The sequence below is a fragment of the Lathamus discolor genome, chromosome 1 (assembly GCF_037157495.1).
Source record: "Lathamus discolor isolate bLatDis1 chromosome 1, bLatDis1.hap1, whole genome shotgun sequence".
Lineage (NCBI taxonomy): Eukaryota > Metazoa > Chordata > Aves > Psittaciformes > Psittacidae > Lathamus > Lathamus discolor.
Window position 1 is genome coordinate 34,148,230 of NC_088884.1, and position 16,558 is coordinate 34,164,787.

At 38.4% G+C, this 16,558-nt stretch overlaps 1 protein-coding gene across 1 annotated transcript in view; it reads right to left on the reverse strand.

Annotated features, from left to right (window-relative positions):
• The window catches only part of PCLO (piccolo presynaptic cytomatrix protein), a 359,578-nt gene that overhangs the window by 322,321 nt on the left and 20,699 nt on the right, over positions 1–16,558 (reverse strand). Inside the window, exon 3 of the mRNA XM_065667248.1 lies at positions 13,542–14,948. Coding sequence (XP_065523320.1) covers positions 13,542–14,948 — 1,407 coding nt within the window. The remainder of the gene's footprint in view (positions 1–13,541; positions 14,949–16,558) is intronic.

The following is a 16,558-nucleotide window of genomic DNA, read 5'->3' on the forward strand; positions in this document are numbered from 1 at the left end:
ACTTAAGAGTCAAGTACAGAAATACAAGTGATGCCAAGGAAACAGCAGATGAAATCTGTCAACAGAAATAAATATTTTTATCTGAACAGAAACTGTACATGCAAGGTATGTTCAAAAATGTGAAAGGGCTTAGAAGGCTTACCTGGGAAATGATTTGTTTCTAACATCTAGTACCTGACCCTATTTTATCAGGAAGTACAAATTTTGTGCCTAGAAATTCAAAGTATAACCTTCTTAAAACAGTGTGAGTCTACTGGCATTCCTTTTCCCTTTTATTGAAGGAGTTGCATAAATAGAATTATAACAAATAAAGAAAGAAACCTGCGCAGAGAAAACTGATGTGCCATTGCAAGGACACCTTGACTTCTCTTGTTTTCTATTATACACATAAAAGGTTTAGTAGTGAAAGGAATTAAATGCTTTTCAGTGCATTTTTCAATGCTTCCTCACAACGAAGCCTCTTTTTACACAGTGTATGCAAGCAATAAGCAGCTAATTAAAAGGGATATTAATATCCTGCAATACACACAGAATTATTCCAAGTCATAAGGACAGAACTAATCAACCAGAATAAAGCAAACTGAGGAAACAAGCCATCCAAGTGTTGCAATCACTATCTTAGCTTTCGAGTTCAGAAAGAAAATTAGTGCAAATTTTCCTATACATGGACTAAAAATTATAACTTGCATTCTGATGAAGACATTTTCCCCTGACTCCTCTTGTAATTATAATGCAGCAATAATTGTTTGCTACTGATTATCAATAACATACAGAAAAAGTGGAATTTATAATATTAGCTCTAATAGAATTTTACTTTAGTGATGATATGTCAATTCTGATGTCATATCCCCAGATTTAAAAAGCAAATGACTATTCTCGAATAGCAAGTTTAGATCAAAAACATACAATGTGTTAGTAGAAAATTATCAGCTATATATGGACAAGTCATACAAACAAAACATTATTTAAGAGCATGAAGCTCTTCACTATGAGGATGGTGAGACACTGGAAGCAGCTGTGGCTGTTCCATCCCTGGAAATGCTCAGTGTCAGGTTGGATGGGGCTTTGAGCAATCTGGTCTAGTGGAAGGTGACCCTAGTAAAGGACCTGGCAGGTGCCTGGAACTGGATGATCTTTAAGGTCCTGTCATGGTTTAAGCCCAGGCCGTAAATCAGAACCACGCAGTCTACTCCCCCCCTTTCTTTCTGCCCCACTCCCGGAGGGACGGGGAGGAGAATTGAAAGAATGTAACTCCCACGGGTTGAGATAAGAATAGTCCAGTAACTAAGGTATAACACAAACCACTGCTGCTACCACCAGTAATAGTAATGATAAGGGAAATAACAAGCGAAGAGAATACAATACCACCCGTCAAAACCCAGCCTGACCAAGCAGTGAACCAGCCCTCCCGGGTAACTCTCAGTTATATCTCCGGGCATGACGTGCTGTGGTATGGCATACCTCTTTGGCTAGCTTGGTTCAGGTGTCCTGTCTCTGCTTCCTCCTGGCTTCACCTCCTCCCTGGCAGAGCATGAGGCTCAGAAAGTCCTTGGTCAGGGTAAACATCACTGAGCAACAACTAAAAACATTGGTGTTATCAGCACTGTTCCCAGGCCAAAAGTCAAAAACACAGCGTTGTACCAGCTACTAAGAAGGAGAAAAAAAAATGACTGCTACTGCTGAACCAAGGACAGGTCCCTTCCAGCCCCAACCACAGTTATATAAACCCTACTAGAATATAGGGATTAACAATTTTCATATACACAGAGGCTCAGAAAATAGATCTTTACTGAATAAATTTTAATTTCAGCATACTTCATAGGTCTGTAAATCTCAAGGTAATTTTTAAGGCCTCAAATTTTACAATATGCATATAGTATTTCAAGATGCAACAAGTTCTGCAACTGGAAAATCAGTTACTGACTAATTAAGTTAGCTAATTAACCCTGCATTATTTTTTTTTTCTCACCCACTTGAGCAAAAAGAGACACTTAAAATAATGAAAATCTTTAATGTAAAAGATGACAAGAGGAAGAAGCCCCACAGTAAATAAAAGAGAATAGCATAGGTAACTCTTTCAGCATGTATGGAGGCTGATTTAGGAGGAGGAGAAAGTAGAAAACAGTGTTTAGCTGAACTGATTTGATTATAAATATTCCAGACATAAAGATCAGGTGCAAAATTCAATTCCTGGAACATGCTGTGAAATTTTTGCTTGGATTCTGTTCTAAACCTTCTTTCCCTTTGAAACAGTACCTATACCTTTTACTGTTAAACTGTTCATATAACTTGGAGAGGTCAATATACACCTGCCATGGAGAAGATCTGCTAGGACATACTTTTGTAGAGATATCACAGTAATCAGAAATTTGCACTTTATACCTTTGGCTACAATCATCATCTGCATGAAGTCCACTAATGTGGACTAATGGCCAATTTAACGTTAGTACCCCTTGGAGTGAACTGATATGCATTTCCTCTGGACTCCCTCATCTTCAAAAACATTCATAAGTTAACAATTATGAGCCAGGTTGGATGGGGCTTTGAGCAGCCTTGTCTAGTGGAAGGTGTCCCTGCCCATGGCAGGGGGTTGGAACCGGATGATCTTTAAAGTCTCTTCCAACCAAAATTCTATTATTCTATGAACTGTGTTTACAGCAAAGTGTTTCACTGCATCCTGTCAGCATGGTGCTATAAGACATAATGCAAGTGCGTTATGTGCCCTTGAGTATAGTACGAGACTTAGGGGTGGCCTGAGGCAAAAGATATGCGTGGATACCTGAAACATCCTGGGCTGTATTACTTAAAATAGCGGGTCTAGGGGGGTGATTATTCCCCTGTACTTGGTACCGGTGGGAGAGTGCTGCTCCCAGTTCTGGGTTCCCCAGTGCAACAAAGACATGGAAATACCGGAGCAAGTCAAGCACAGAGTCATGAAGATGATTAAGAGACAGGAACATCACTCACACAATGAGAAGCTGAGAGAGCTGGAACCAGACAAAACAAACTTGGAGAAAAGAAGGCTAAGGGAAGTCTTCTCAGTGTATGTAATGTGCCTTTAGTACCAATACAGGTACTAAAGACTGTAACATCATCAAATGCATCTTCATTTCATCCTGGAAAGACAAATCAGGAGCAAACTCAAATGTGCCCAAAGAAATCACCAAAGAAAGTACATCATGCCTCAGACCAATTGTTCCAAGAACGCTTGGAACAAGCCAATTCACCATATAGATGTGCGTTACAGCTGAACCATTCTTGATTCCAATTACCAACAGGATACAGAAGAAAGGAGAGGGAGGGAAGGGCATGAATTTTACTGAAGCCTCCAGTTAAGAATGTAATTAATTATAACACATTATGGATTAAAAAAAAGTTCCTTTAGCTACACTGTGCATTAGGCCTCACAAAAAAAACACTGACCAGATTTGTCATTTGGAGGATGACACAATCCTTACAGGTTTGGAGAAAAAGCAGCACAGCTAAAATATTTTAAAGGATGCCAAAATAAATGAGAGATTATGTTTTGACCAGGAGAGCCTTCTGCGGACAGGTGATACAGAAGAAAAATGGCAGCACTCTTTCTGTTCAGAGGTCTGGGGTAACAGTGTAATAGAGTCCCAGCTATACCGGGCACACAAGTTTAAAAAATCACTACACAGCACAATACAAGTGTTCTTGGCTCAGACATGATTCAGGACAAAAGAGAAGCACATTGTAGGTCAGCACAAAGGTGTACATACAGAAGCCTGCAAAAGAAGTAGCTGTTTTACTTGTTCTGTAATGAGTCCAAAGTCAACGCATTCACATCTTGCAAATATCACACAGTGACACCAACCCCGAGCCACCTTAAGTATACTCAAAATTTAATTTCTTTCCAAAACATCTAAACCAAATCTTTGTTTCCTTCAGAATTCTTGCCTTTGTGTAGCTACAATTAAACATCATAAAATGAGAACAGTTTTAGAGAGAGTGCTGGAATGCAATGTCCAGTTCTGACTGCAGAAGTGGAAAACAATTCTATTAGGAGACACCAGAAACACTAGCCAAAAAGTACAGCATGTTGGAACTTCACTGGTTTAGCCAATTTTTGGGGTAAAATAGACTTTTTATCAAACAAAATATTCAGTGCATATTTCAATACAAAAGTATTTAAGAACTATCAAGTACTTCAAATATTCATTTTTTTCCTCTCAACTTTAAATCTAAAAATGAGAAGAGAGCATCTGAAGTGGGTTATGTGCTTAGGCTGGTTTTTATGTGATACATCAGAGTTCAATGTTTCAGTGAAAATTCCAGCTGAATTTCTGTGGGAAAATAATATTGAAATTTAAAGGTTGGTGTGTTGTGTTGGAGTTGGGAATAGGAACAGGCATATATGAAAGCTTTTCCAGACAGTAAAGGACTCAATGTCATGCTCTAAATATATAAAAAGATAGTTACTAGCTAGGATCTTCATGACAGTAGTCATGAGTTTGTCAGCATTCAAAAAGAAGTATGTAACTTTATGTATTCTTCTATAAAAGAGAAGATACAAAACTTAAGATTCATTATGAGTGCACTTCAAAAAAAATCAGAGATTCGTACTGACAACAACTGAGGAGGATCAGAGTTAGGTCATCATATTGACTGCCACTGCAAATGTGTGCAATTATGAGAATGCCATTATTAAACACAACAACAAAAAAAAAAAAACAAAACACCAATATACTCCTTATGGATGGGTCAGGAAAATGTTCAGAAATCTCAAAAGAAATTTGGAAAGATTATAAATTTGCAGGTTTTAACTCAATTTATCCAGTTAACTGCTAGGGCATAAAATTTCCTAAAAAAAAAAAAAAAAAAAAAAAGTAGCTACATTCATTAAAATTATATATTTAAGGTCAGGATTTCTTATGCTCAATTTCTAATCTCTGTATGTGACAATTGGGCTGTTTCCAATGTAAAGGCTGTTTGCTAAGGAAAAGCAAAACAAATAAATAAATAAACCCAAACCTAAATAGAAATACTAAACACAGAAGACCACCATATGGTCTTTCAAGTCTTGTCCTTAGAAGCCTACGTTACCTCACTAAGTAATTTCATTAGCCTCCAAAACACAGATGGAAAACTAATATACCTTACTATTCTTCTGAGTGAATGTTCTAATCTGATACAGCCCAGTAGCTTACAAGTCTTTTTCCAGTGACTGCAAAATTGTATTATTTCCCCCTCCCTGACTCAACAGCATTTTGTACAAAATTCAGTCAGAATAGTTTAGAGGCTGCTAATCCCCCTCTTCAGCATCAGTCTATGACCTCCTGCTTCAAATGCAGCTAGACAGCATCTCAAACAGCTTACTGGCATGAATCTAATCTCCTTTCCACAACTACATAAGAGCTTAGGTTCCCCTCAACTCCCATCCTTACCCTTTGTGAAGAGTAAGTGACAGATAACTCACTTTAATAGATAAGTAATATTAAAGCTAAAGCCAGGTTTGTTCGCATTCTGGTCCACTCAAGCATATGCATTTCAGAAATAGTAAAAATAATTACTGGCTACTGTCATTTTAAATGACACCTTCTCCCCATTACTCGGAGAGAAGCACTATTGTGTAGCATATGGAACAGAAATCAGAAAACTGCCCCATCTTGCTCATTTCTTCTCTTTCTTTACATCTCAAGGTTTAATTAATTATTTTTACTTCTGGTCACACTCCATGCAAGCAGCTACAATTAACTGCAAAATGCCTTCAATTACACTTGTGCAATCCCATTAAGTTTAAAATCACCACAGAGCAGTGTCAAACGATTTTTAGATCTGCTTCATGCAAAATTTTGACATTTCTTTAGTAACATAGTGTCATGGTGTGGCAAACATTAGCCTTTGGAACTATTAACTGCCGTTAAAACCATGAACAGTTTGATTGTGCAAGAAATAAGAATACAAAATGCATGCAAGTGTTTAAATTTACAGTATACTGTCTTTCCAGAATTTTATTAAATAATTAAATATCTATCTGTCCTAGTAATTCAAATATTGCATTAACAAATATCCAGTGAAAATGACCCTAAGATATATAATATCCTCAGAGATCATTAAAAACTGCTATTGTAGAATTTGCTCCTAGAAAGAGCACCAGCTCTTCATATGGCTGGAATACAAAAAAAAACCATAATTTGCAGCTCCCTCTATAACAAATCTATCATTCCAAACCAATATAATGCTTCTGATACAAAACAGGCAAATCATATAATCACAGGCTGGTTTGGGTTGGAAGGAACCAATGCTTTTTATTTTTATGATCACAGAAGTTTTTGACACTGCGCATATCATTACTGTGATCAGATAGCAAATAAGGTCTTACAGAGGCATCTCAGCCTGGCACCAAAAGAAAATTGAGGCACTTACCATCTATTAGATTTTGTCTGCTTGCTTAACAAAATCTGGAAGTGGGTCAGAATGTTTTAGCCTCATTGGGTCTTATCTTTAAATTTACTAGGTTTGACACCAATCTTTAAAGTCTCTAATTAAGGATTTCTGTTTCTCAGTAAAACATGAACAGAAATGCGTTCTTCTGTAACATAATTTTGACAAAATAAAATTTCCTTATCTCAACAAAATACAGTCTATTTAAAATATTATTACACAGTTCACAAAAAAAACCCCAAACTTGGATGCAATTAATACAAGCTTAGCTTTCAGAAGATGTCTTCCTCACTTAATAATGGGACACCAGCCAAATTTCTAATGAAATAACAGAGAAGAAAATCACCTGGCTCAAAGCCAGGTCAGTAATTTTCCTGATTATCTGTTTCAGATTTGTGACTCCAGCCTGACCCTCCCTAATACACTAGTCTATAAACTGCCTGATTTTCCTAATGGCACAGGAAAAAATAAACCACGCATACGAATCTATACCGAAAGCTTTGTGTTAATCGTTCACCTACACGTTTAATGTTTCAAAGGTTCAAAGACATCTGGAGATGGAATAAATGTACATAGGTAAAGACATAATTGCATTTGAATTCCAACTGGATGAGGAAAATAGCCAGCAAGACAGGAACTTTTTATTTATCCATCTCTGGAGTTCTCTGGTCTGAGAGGTAATCTGCAGACTTTTAGAGGCCAGAATAAAGGGAACAAACAGCAGACAATTAATCATGGTAATAGTGCTTCCAAAGGTCACACTATCACTTTAAGCAATGATATTAATCTTTTTCATTACTTCAATTTAATTCCGGGGTTGGGGGGAAGGAATCCCTAGTTTTATTGTTGTAACTACAGAAGAAAAAAAAAAAACAACCAAGAATGCAGTCTTGTAGCTAATGCCTTGACTAGTAATCCTGGAGATCTAAGAAGCCTTGCTTCCAAATAATGTACCACAATCATCACATTCCATCAGTAGCCATCAGAATCTGACTGCCAAAACCATGAAACTGTATTAGTGTCTAACTCGCTTTGGACCAAGTAGCCCTACTAAAATGCAAGACATCTATCTGTTCAGAGAAACTTGTGAGAAAGTAAGGATGCTTACATTTCCCTCTACAGTGACAGGGAATTCAAACAAAACCATCACAGTACATCTATTAATTAACTTATCCGGATAAAGTGGCTTACTCTTGACTTCAGTTCCTCTGTTGCAACTCTAAGTGCAAACTCATGGGGTCTTGGAGGAGACAGGGAGACAAGAAGCTTGGCTGTAGCATCCCCTGAGCTGAGGACGGGAGTCCTAAAGTCACATGTCTATTTGCAGATCTATATTTTGCATATAATATTCCTGGAGAAGAAATAAACTCAACACACCACCACAATGTATTTGACCATGAACAGGCTGGTTTACTATTATTATTAAATAAAGTAGCCTGACGTAGCTAATGCCAAACAGTACTGCCTCCGGGCAAACTATTTGCAAGACATGCCAAAATCAGATCCCAAAAGCAGCTTCATCCAACATCTAGATTTTAAAGGGATTTAAACAGAATTTAGACACTACTCAAAATGAATGGCTCAAGCCATGTGCAGAAGACAGAAATTCAGGCCTCTGAAGAACCATCAGGTCAAAGTAGGGCTTTCTGGAATACAGCTTCAGCTGAGGCATCAGAGGACGGAAGCTCCTAACACATACTTACAAGTATCATGGACAAGTCCCTGTCTTTAAGCATTTAAATACCTCTGCAAATATGAATACCAGAAGCCTAACTGTTGATGAAGCTTAAGCTCTTCCTCGTTATTTCAAAGGTGATTTCAGGCACTACATTTTTTTTTACATATTTATTGTGTTCAATTTTTACTAAACCGTCCATCAAAGGGTCATTCCATATTAGCCCTCCCATTCTGTATATACACAATAGATGTGCTTTACATCTATTAAATGGAAAAGGTGAGTTGTTCTACTATTAAAAATCTTCCTATTTAAATGTTGTTTCTATTACGCATATTGAATTAAACAGAAGTAGGATACCTCATTAGAGTTAATTTAATTCTGACAGTCAAGAAATACAGTGTGGGTTTTATCATCTAACATACACTCTGTCTTTCAATGACAGATTTTATCTTTCAAAATAATGATTAGTGGTAGTTTTAACATTTTCTCAATTATAAAGACTTATCATTTAAAGGATGAAGTTTCCATAAACTTTGGTGAATACATTGTGTTAGCCTATTATGTTCTGTACTATTTGGTTACAGTTATAAAACAATAACTGCATTCGCTTTCTTACAATCAAAATTTTAAAAGGAGCTTTAAATACAAAGGGAGAGGGGAAAGGCAGAGAAGATAAATTATGCAGCTGAAAAGAGTGGTTGTTCTTCTTTTTGTATCTTAAGTGCAAATCCTTCTTCAGTGTGTTTCCCAGACACCATCTGTTTCCAAAACAACTCATCACCAAACATAACAGAGGAGATAGGAACTCCCAATAGGAGTTAAACCTGCTAATCTGCAGAATGACCTGAGCTTTCTCAAATAGGAAGAATACCATACTGCAGAGTTGTTAATAAATTAAAGAGAGGCAATGTGTGTCAGTTCAGATGATGCAGTACCCCACTTTAGGGATTTTCATTAGATTCATAGGTGGTACATTACTTTACAATGCTCCTGCACAGTTGCTTTATGAAGTCCAAACTACATTTCGGCATTCAATAGAAGGTATATTCCACTTTGGATAGGTTTGTTTGGGGTTTGTTAAAGTCTACTATTAAAACCTGAAGGAAGGGTCACACCTGCTGAAGGCCTCACTTCATTTGCAATTATTTATCAGTGAAAGATTGACCAAAATGAAGCTGTCAGAATGATCTACATCAGGGGCCCACCTGTGCCAATACCCCTTCTACATACAGGGTTTTAGAAGGAGGTGCAAGAACTCAATATGTATTCAGGTATATGACATCATGCCATGACAAGAGAGCTCCTTTCATCTTCAGAGAGCCTTATATAAGTTCCAAAATGCTAACTATTGTCACTTCTAGAAGTTCTTGCTGGAAGCGCAAGGTACCATTTTTAACCTGTTTACCCTTATCAAGTTTAATGATAGCACTGGGCTTACTTAGAAAATTAGTTTATCTTTTTGCTTTTCCCTCTCTCTGTAGCGTGTGGGGAGAAGTATTTAGTTTGGTCTAATAAGTAACAGTGGGAAAATCATCAGAAAAATATCTAAATTCTTCTGGTGAGTTATACACCTATATAAAAAAAAAAATCCATGATATAAGAATATGGACTGGACAGGCACCATTGAAGTAATTGTTTATAGATTCCTGCTGTCATATCCACACGTCAAGCAATTTCAGACAGATTATATTGTCTGTAATAAACGTGTTAAGAAACATCATTCCCTATGTGAAATTGCTTATATTATCTATTCTGTTCACATCTCTTACATCTTTTTTCAAACAAGAAATCCTCAGCAAGCCTGAGATAAGACGTCTTTTCTGCCCTTCACCAGTCCTCCCTGTCCTTCTTCAGTGAAAACAATCCTTGCCTTTCTGTAGACCCAATAATTTATTTCACACAGTGGAATATTCTTTACTTCCAAGTACCTTCCCAGATAATTTTATAGCTATCAGTACACTAAAAAGGGCTCCTGTTGTTCCCTTAGCAGTTCTATTACATTAAAACATTAGCACACTCGCATGTACACACATTACATTTTGAGATCTTCCTGTTCATAACATGTGACTACACTAAGATGTTATTCTTTCCCGTTCCCCATACAGATGCTACAAATACGGGTATTTTAGTTTTCCTTAGGCTAGTTTTTCAATCTTTTTATTTTACTACAAAATTAATTCATCACAGGTTCTATATTCCTGACCCTGCTGCCTCAAGATACTTAATTACATTATAAGCAACCATCTCTGCTCCCGTTCAGTATTCCAAACAGCTTCACTGAGTTTTAAATGTGCAAAATGCTCGTTGCCACACACTTCATTTCTGGCTTCAGCAGTTGCGATCTTGTGCTTTGTTACTAAAAATAGAGCTGCTTCCAACCACCTGAGCTGGAAAGCTAATTACAGAGCTGGTAAACAGTGCTCCTCCCTATTGAGCAAATGGTAGAAGAGTCTGCTAATGCACTAGGGCGCACACAGTCCTGTGGGTCTTTGAAATCTATCAAGTGTCATTTATTTAATCATTTGTGGCTGTTTGCTTCATGGATAAATTACTATTTAAGTAAATAACTGTTTGACTGTTGGATCAACAAATCAGGGAGAAATAGAACAATCAGCACATTTCTGGAAAAAGTATTCTAGCCTAATTCTCAAATCAGAATAATTTCACTGAAGTAAATAGCATGTTGCTGATTTAGACTAGGTAAAAGCCTAGATATCTTATTTCCTGCAGCGGAGGGGTTATTAGATGACTGACTCTTTGCAGCAGCTTAAAGACTTTTTCTTGAGAGCTATTTCTGTCACATACAGGCAAGAACAAACAACTGCCACTGTAAGCTTCTTCTTCCCTTAAAAGTACTCTCACCTATGTGTGCAGTACAGCAGCATGATGTCTGGAAGACACTCCCTGCTGGAAGACCTTCAGGTAGAAGTGCCCATAGAGTTTAAATGCTCCTCTGTATTTGTCAATGTAATGCTGGTTTCCCTGCTCCACAGGACTGAGTCTTACCATATAGCCCAATGCAAGCTTTGTTGGTAGGTTTCAGCCATCACTCAGTCAATAAAACTCATTTTCAGCCATTGCTGAGGCAACATATAGATAATACATAAGCAACTGTTATAATCACTGTGATATAGCTGCAACCCCTAAGCAAAACTGTAAAATACCTGTTACATTTGTTCATACAAAACACTTTCTGGGGCCAACATGAAATATAGCCTTTTGGAACTATTGTTTTCTTTAAATACTGAATATAGAATGAGAATTAGGTAGAAATCCATAGGAAACACAACTTTTTAAAAGCATTTCTATTTCTCCTTCCTAACCCTCCCCAAAAATAGAGGCAAGTTAATACAACCTCCAAGACTGTATTCAACAGGTTAAAAAATTTTGGTGGAGGAAAAGAGTACATTAGTGAGCATAAACTAGTTGTCATTATCAGCAACAGCTGTATACTATACACAGTGTATACAAGGGTCTACGTGCAGGGACCAATTGCTGTCTGAGGTTAATTACAAGGCTCATTTGGGACAGGAGAGGATGAGCTCCCTCTTCTGTCTCTCATCTTCATAAAAAGGAAAGTCAAGCTGTCCTCAAACCTGAGGCCAAGCAAAACACCTCCTGTTGTGAAGGAAAAGCAGTTTGACAATTTTTAGCAAAAAAGATAGGAAAAAAGAAGGTAAGATGGTAACTGTGGACAGAGGTGGAAATGTATAGCATAAGGAAGAAGAAAATGCAAAAAGGATCCAAAAACAAGGCAAAGAAAGGCATGAGGAAGACAGACTGCAGTGATGGGAAAAGAGAAACAGGTTTCCTGCCTTCTCATCTTAAACAGAAGAAATACAGAGTATGTCCGCACACTACAAGGCAGTCCCACACCATCACACCTAAGTCAACTCAGAAGAAGTCAATTCAGGTATCAGGACTTGCGTAGTTGTCATTTTAGCACAGTATTTAACCTGAAATAACACATCTTGTTTCCATGGTATTCTGTGTTTGCATACTAAAGTGCCTCTAAAGAAAGTCATATGCATTTTTCATATTTAAAATGTGTGGGTCTATGTGCATGCATGTGTATACATATGTGTGTATACATATGTGTGTGTACATATGTGTATGGGGCAGGAGGCTGGACAGTGAATGTGTGTGCGATTGATGGAATTCAGTGCATAAGCAACATTAAAAGTCAACTGAATCCTGGTTTTTAATTGCTGATCAATCTTCCTGTATTTTCAGACCTTTCTTTCTAACCTAAATGACCACAAAGACAGCAGACAACTTCTTCCTAAATTAGATAAAATGTGCTTGTTATTGTAGGACAAATGCCTTTCGAACAACAGCATATTCCAGAAAATAATCCACAAATAAAGCATATGCAGACAGCATAAGAAGTATTTTCCCTGCAACTTGGTATTTCTCCAAATGTTTGTTCTCCCCTTAAGGCAGAGACGTGGTAAACTTTAACCCTGTGAACCATTTCTAATCTATTCTTTCAGATTTCAAAGACACGACTTTGACAGCCTCTTTCCTCATATGCTGCACGGACCAACCTACACATTTAAATTACTCACAAGTATTTTTAGGTGGTCTGCTTCTGCTGAGTTGAACTTGCCAAATTGACAGGGCAAGTAAGATGAGCCTCTGTTAATCTAGCATAAAGTTTCCAATCCTCTTGGCAAAAAAACACGTACAAGAAAGAAAGGAAGGAGGGTAAAAACATGAATGTGAGGGAACTGTTAAAAGTAAGTTGCTTAATTCTTTAAACATAAATTGGCCCTACTGGATCTATCTTGGACAATCATGGAAAAGGCACTTTCAAACTCATACTCCATAATGAATGAAATGTCTTTTTGAATCTTAAATTATTCGCACCAAAAAATTACGTATTTCACCACACAGGTATCATTCAAAATTCAAGCTTCCTAACAGGTACATCAGCATGTGCAACAACTCCAGAGCCAGAATGAGATTAATGGAATAAATTAGGGATATATTTAACAGGAGAGAACAGGAATAATTAAATAATTAAGCATTAACATTCAATAATTGTCTGAATTCAATCATTCAATAATTGTCTGAATTGAGGGCATTGATTAAAGAAGCACACGTTAACATATAATACTGAAGCACATGAAAAAGAACCTTATCCCATGATAGACTGAAAGTACAGTAATCTGCTGTAGCACAAATTGCAAAACAGTTCATAACCACAATTATCTGCCTAGCAACCACCCAATACCAGACTCCCTTAACCTGCAGAAAGTTCATTGGATGTAGTTTCTAACTACTGACCAAGTTTCATTCAACAGATTTCTTTAAAGCCCTCAGATGATGAAACATTTAAATCCTCAAATATTTCAAATTCAGTAGCTAAAAATCAGCTACAGATTGGTCTTCACAGCACAGGGAGCCTGCGAGTAGGAACATAGGGTAAATACAGACTCCATCATCACCTTACCTCTGCTATATGCGGCATCGGGTTAAATCCACAGAGATTGCAGACAACTTTCTTGCACTCTGTACATGTATTAAAGTTGGGGGGATCCTTAGAACCAATATTTAGTCCAGTTTTACAAAGGGGACAAGACTCTTTAGGCTGGCTGGCTTTCTCCAGTTCTGACAGCCCAGCAGGTTTCTTCACTTCAGCAGCCTGAGGCTTGCTATCTTTAGCCAAACCAGGTTTCTTTTCTACATCAGACCCTTTCGCTGCTACAACACCATCCGCTTTTGATGGCTCTGTTTTTTCAGTCATAGGAGGCTTGGCTTCTTTCTTCAGAGGAACAGCTTTTGGAAGAGGCTGAGCCTGGCCAGCCTCTTTGGGGGCTGCCTGAGAGGCCAGAGGCTGTGACGGAGGCTGAGGCTGTTTCACTGAAGGACCAGGTGGAGGGGGGGCTGATGTCTGAGACCCTGGCTGACCAGCTGTGGAGATTAAATTTGACGCCTGGCTGAAGATGGAAGCTCCAAATCCAAAGAGTTTCCCAGTAACTGTTTCTTGTGGTGTTGTAGGCTGAGGCTTAGGGGCATCAGTGATGCCCCCCAGATTAAGGCTGAAACGCCTTGGCTGCTCTGGAGTTTTCTGAGGCGGCTGAGGTTGAGGTGCCGGCTGGGCTGGCACTGGCTTGGGACCCGCCCCTGCCTGTGGCCCCTTGGGGGCTGGTTTGGTATCAGGCGTTGGGGATGGTTTTGTTTGTAACTTCTTAGGATCATCCTTTGCTTGTGTCGGCTCAGCAGGCTTTTGAGTTTTAGCATCAGGTCTAGCCCCAGGCTGAGACGAAAGCTTGGGATCCGACTTCTGCCGAGACACTTGTGGAAGAGGTTTGGAATGTGGTTTGTCCCCAGCTGGCTGTGTGTCCTGTGGTGGCTTGGCAAGCTCTGGCTTTGGGGAATCTATCACTTTCTGCTGAGCTGGTGGTGGTCTGGGACCTGCTGACTCCTGTTTCAGTCCTGGTGCTGCAGAGGTAGGCACAGTGTCTGCTGTGGGCTTCTGTACACTGGGTTGTTTTTGCTTATCTTCAGCCTGTGTTGGCTTGGCCTGATCAGACTTTGGGGTAGTATCTATTTGCTGGGAGGTCTCAGTTGGCTCGGCACGGGGCTGTTTTGTTTTTACAGGGGGAGACCCAGCCAAGGAGGGTTGCTTTTTCTGTGGCAGGGGTTTCTTTGATTCTGCCAACTGAGAAGGATCAGGTTTTGGAGAAGCATCTTTCTTTTGAGCTGGCTGTGGCTGGGGAGATGGTTTAGCTGGTGAAGATGGAAGGGGTGTCTTCTGTTTGGGTGGAGGTGGCTGTGGCCCGGGACCATGACCTGGTGCTAGGTCACCACCTAATGCTCTTTGCATCTGGCAGTTTAAACAGAGCCATTCACTAATCTGCAGAAAAATAAAATTAAAAATAAAAGGTATTATTAATAAGACAAAGTTAATAAAATCAACATAATAATACGCTATTCTAGTGGTTGCAATGACTTGTTGCAGTATTTCAGACGCGCATGTAAAAAGCGAGAAATATTACAACTGATACTGCTTTGCGGTTACCATGCCCAAATGATCTTTTCATTCTTCTCCACATTCCTGTGATTCAAGCTATCACTGAACCCATGCTTCTAATGACTTCACAGTCAGTTTACACACAGCTGAATATTGGAGGATTAAAAGCCCAGTAGAATGGAAACACACACTGGAATTTCATGGGACCCAGAAGTGATTCATTTACAGCAGTGATTTTCCAGAATAAAGACAAATACTGCTAAAACAGTTTGCCACATCAAGTCTGCTGACAGAAAACAATAACCAGAATTAAACCACAGTAAATGCATAATTACCTTTAAGCATACATCTATCAAGCTCTTCATATAGCTTATGGTTTTGATAATGGTTTAAATTACAGAGCACAAGTATCGGCACTAAACACGTATCCAATGAATTGGACAGAGAAGTGTGTTAATGGGCATCACATATTACACAGACTTATACTTTGCCATCCATTTCAGAAGGCAAATCTTCATTTGGAATCAGTGAGGAGCTTTGCCTAAGCCCTGATGGTGAGCCATAATCAAGTTTCCCAATATTTTCCTTTGTTATTAAAAGATGATCCCAAGTTAATTACTGTACACCTGTACACAATGGACCCCTCTTTTCATGAAGGGACAAGTAATATAGTTTCCTATGTTTCTCATCAATTTTAGTACCTCACAACTTTAAAACACTTATTTCTTCTTCCCAAGAAGTATTACGAGAGAGGGAAAATGCATTTTCTAATAAGATAGAAGAAAACAATAATCCTAAGTGGTCATCCCTACCTTTGCTTTTGTAAAGCTTCACAGTCTGAGGAGGGATCAAATAGGCTAAAGCAACATGTAGTCAGGAAGCATCACATGCTATTCTCCACATTTCTGTTGCTAGCAGGAACCTTATAGGCAGCAAAAATGCTATTCAATGTGGCACGGAGCCCCATGGCCCTACACCTGCAAGTAGATGCTACATGCAGATAAAGATTTTGTCTGTGTAGTATCAAAGCTCACTGCAAGAAAAGAACTCTGAGGTCACAAACTGGGGCAATGAATTCATAATCTTGATGTGCTTTGCCAGCTGGCCTATTAGCAGCAAAAAATTAAGAGATGCAGCTCCTTATACAGTTATTCCAGTTTTTCTGACAAACACAGTATAGACACATTCTAGAGTATGAGCTCGCTATTGCTATCAGCTTCACAAAGAGATGCTCAATTTTGGCCCCAGCTGTAAGTTCACAGTAATCAAGTTACCATTTGCAATAATGCTGCTTTTAGCTCCCATTTTCAGCGTAATTTCTTCAGATTGTTTAAACAATTCTCCAATCTACCTGCAACCCATATAGCAAATGATCTAAAAAATGAAACCAACTGAAACAAAACTTGAAGGTGTGTTTAAACTCTGAATTATGAAAGGAATTAAGTTCAAAAGTGAACACAGGACCTGAGCAAAGATTAGATTTTGAATTAATG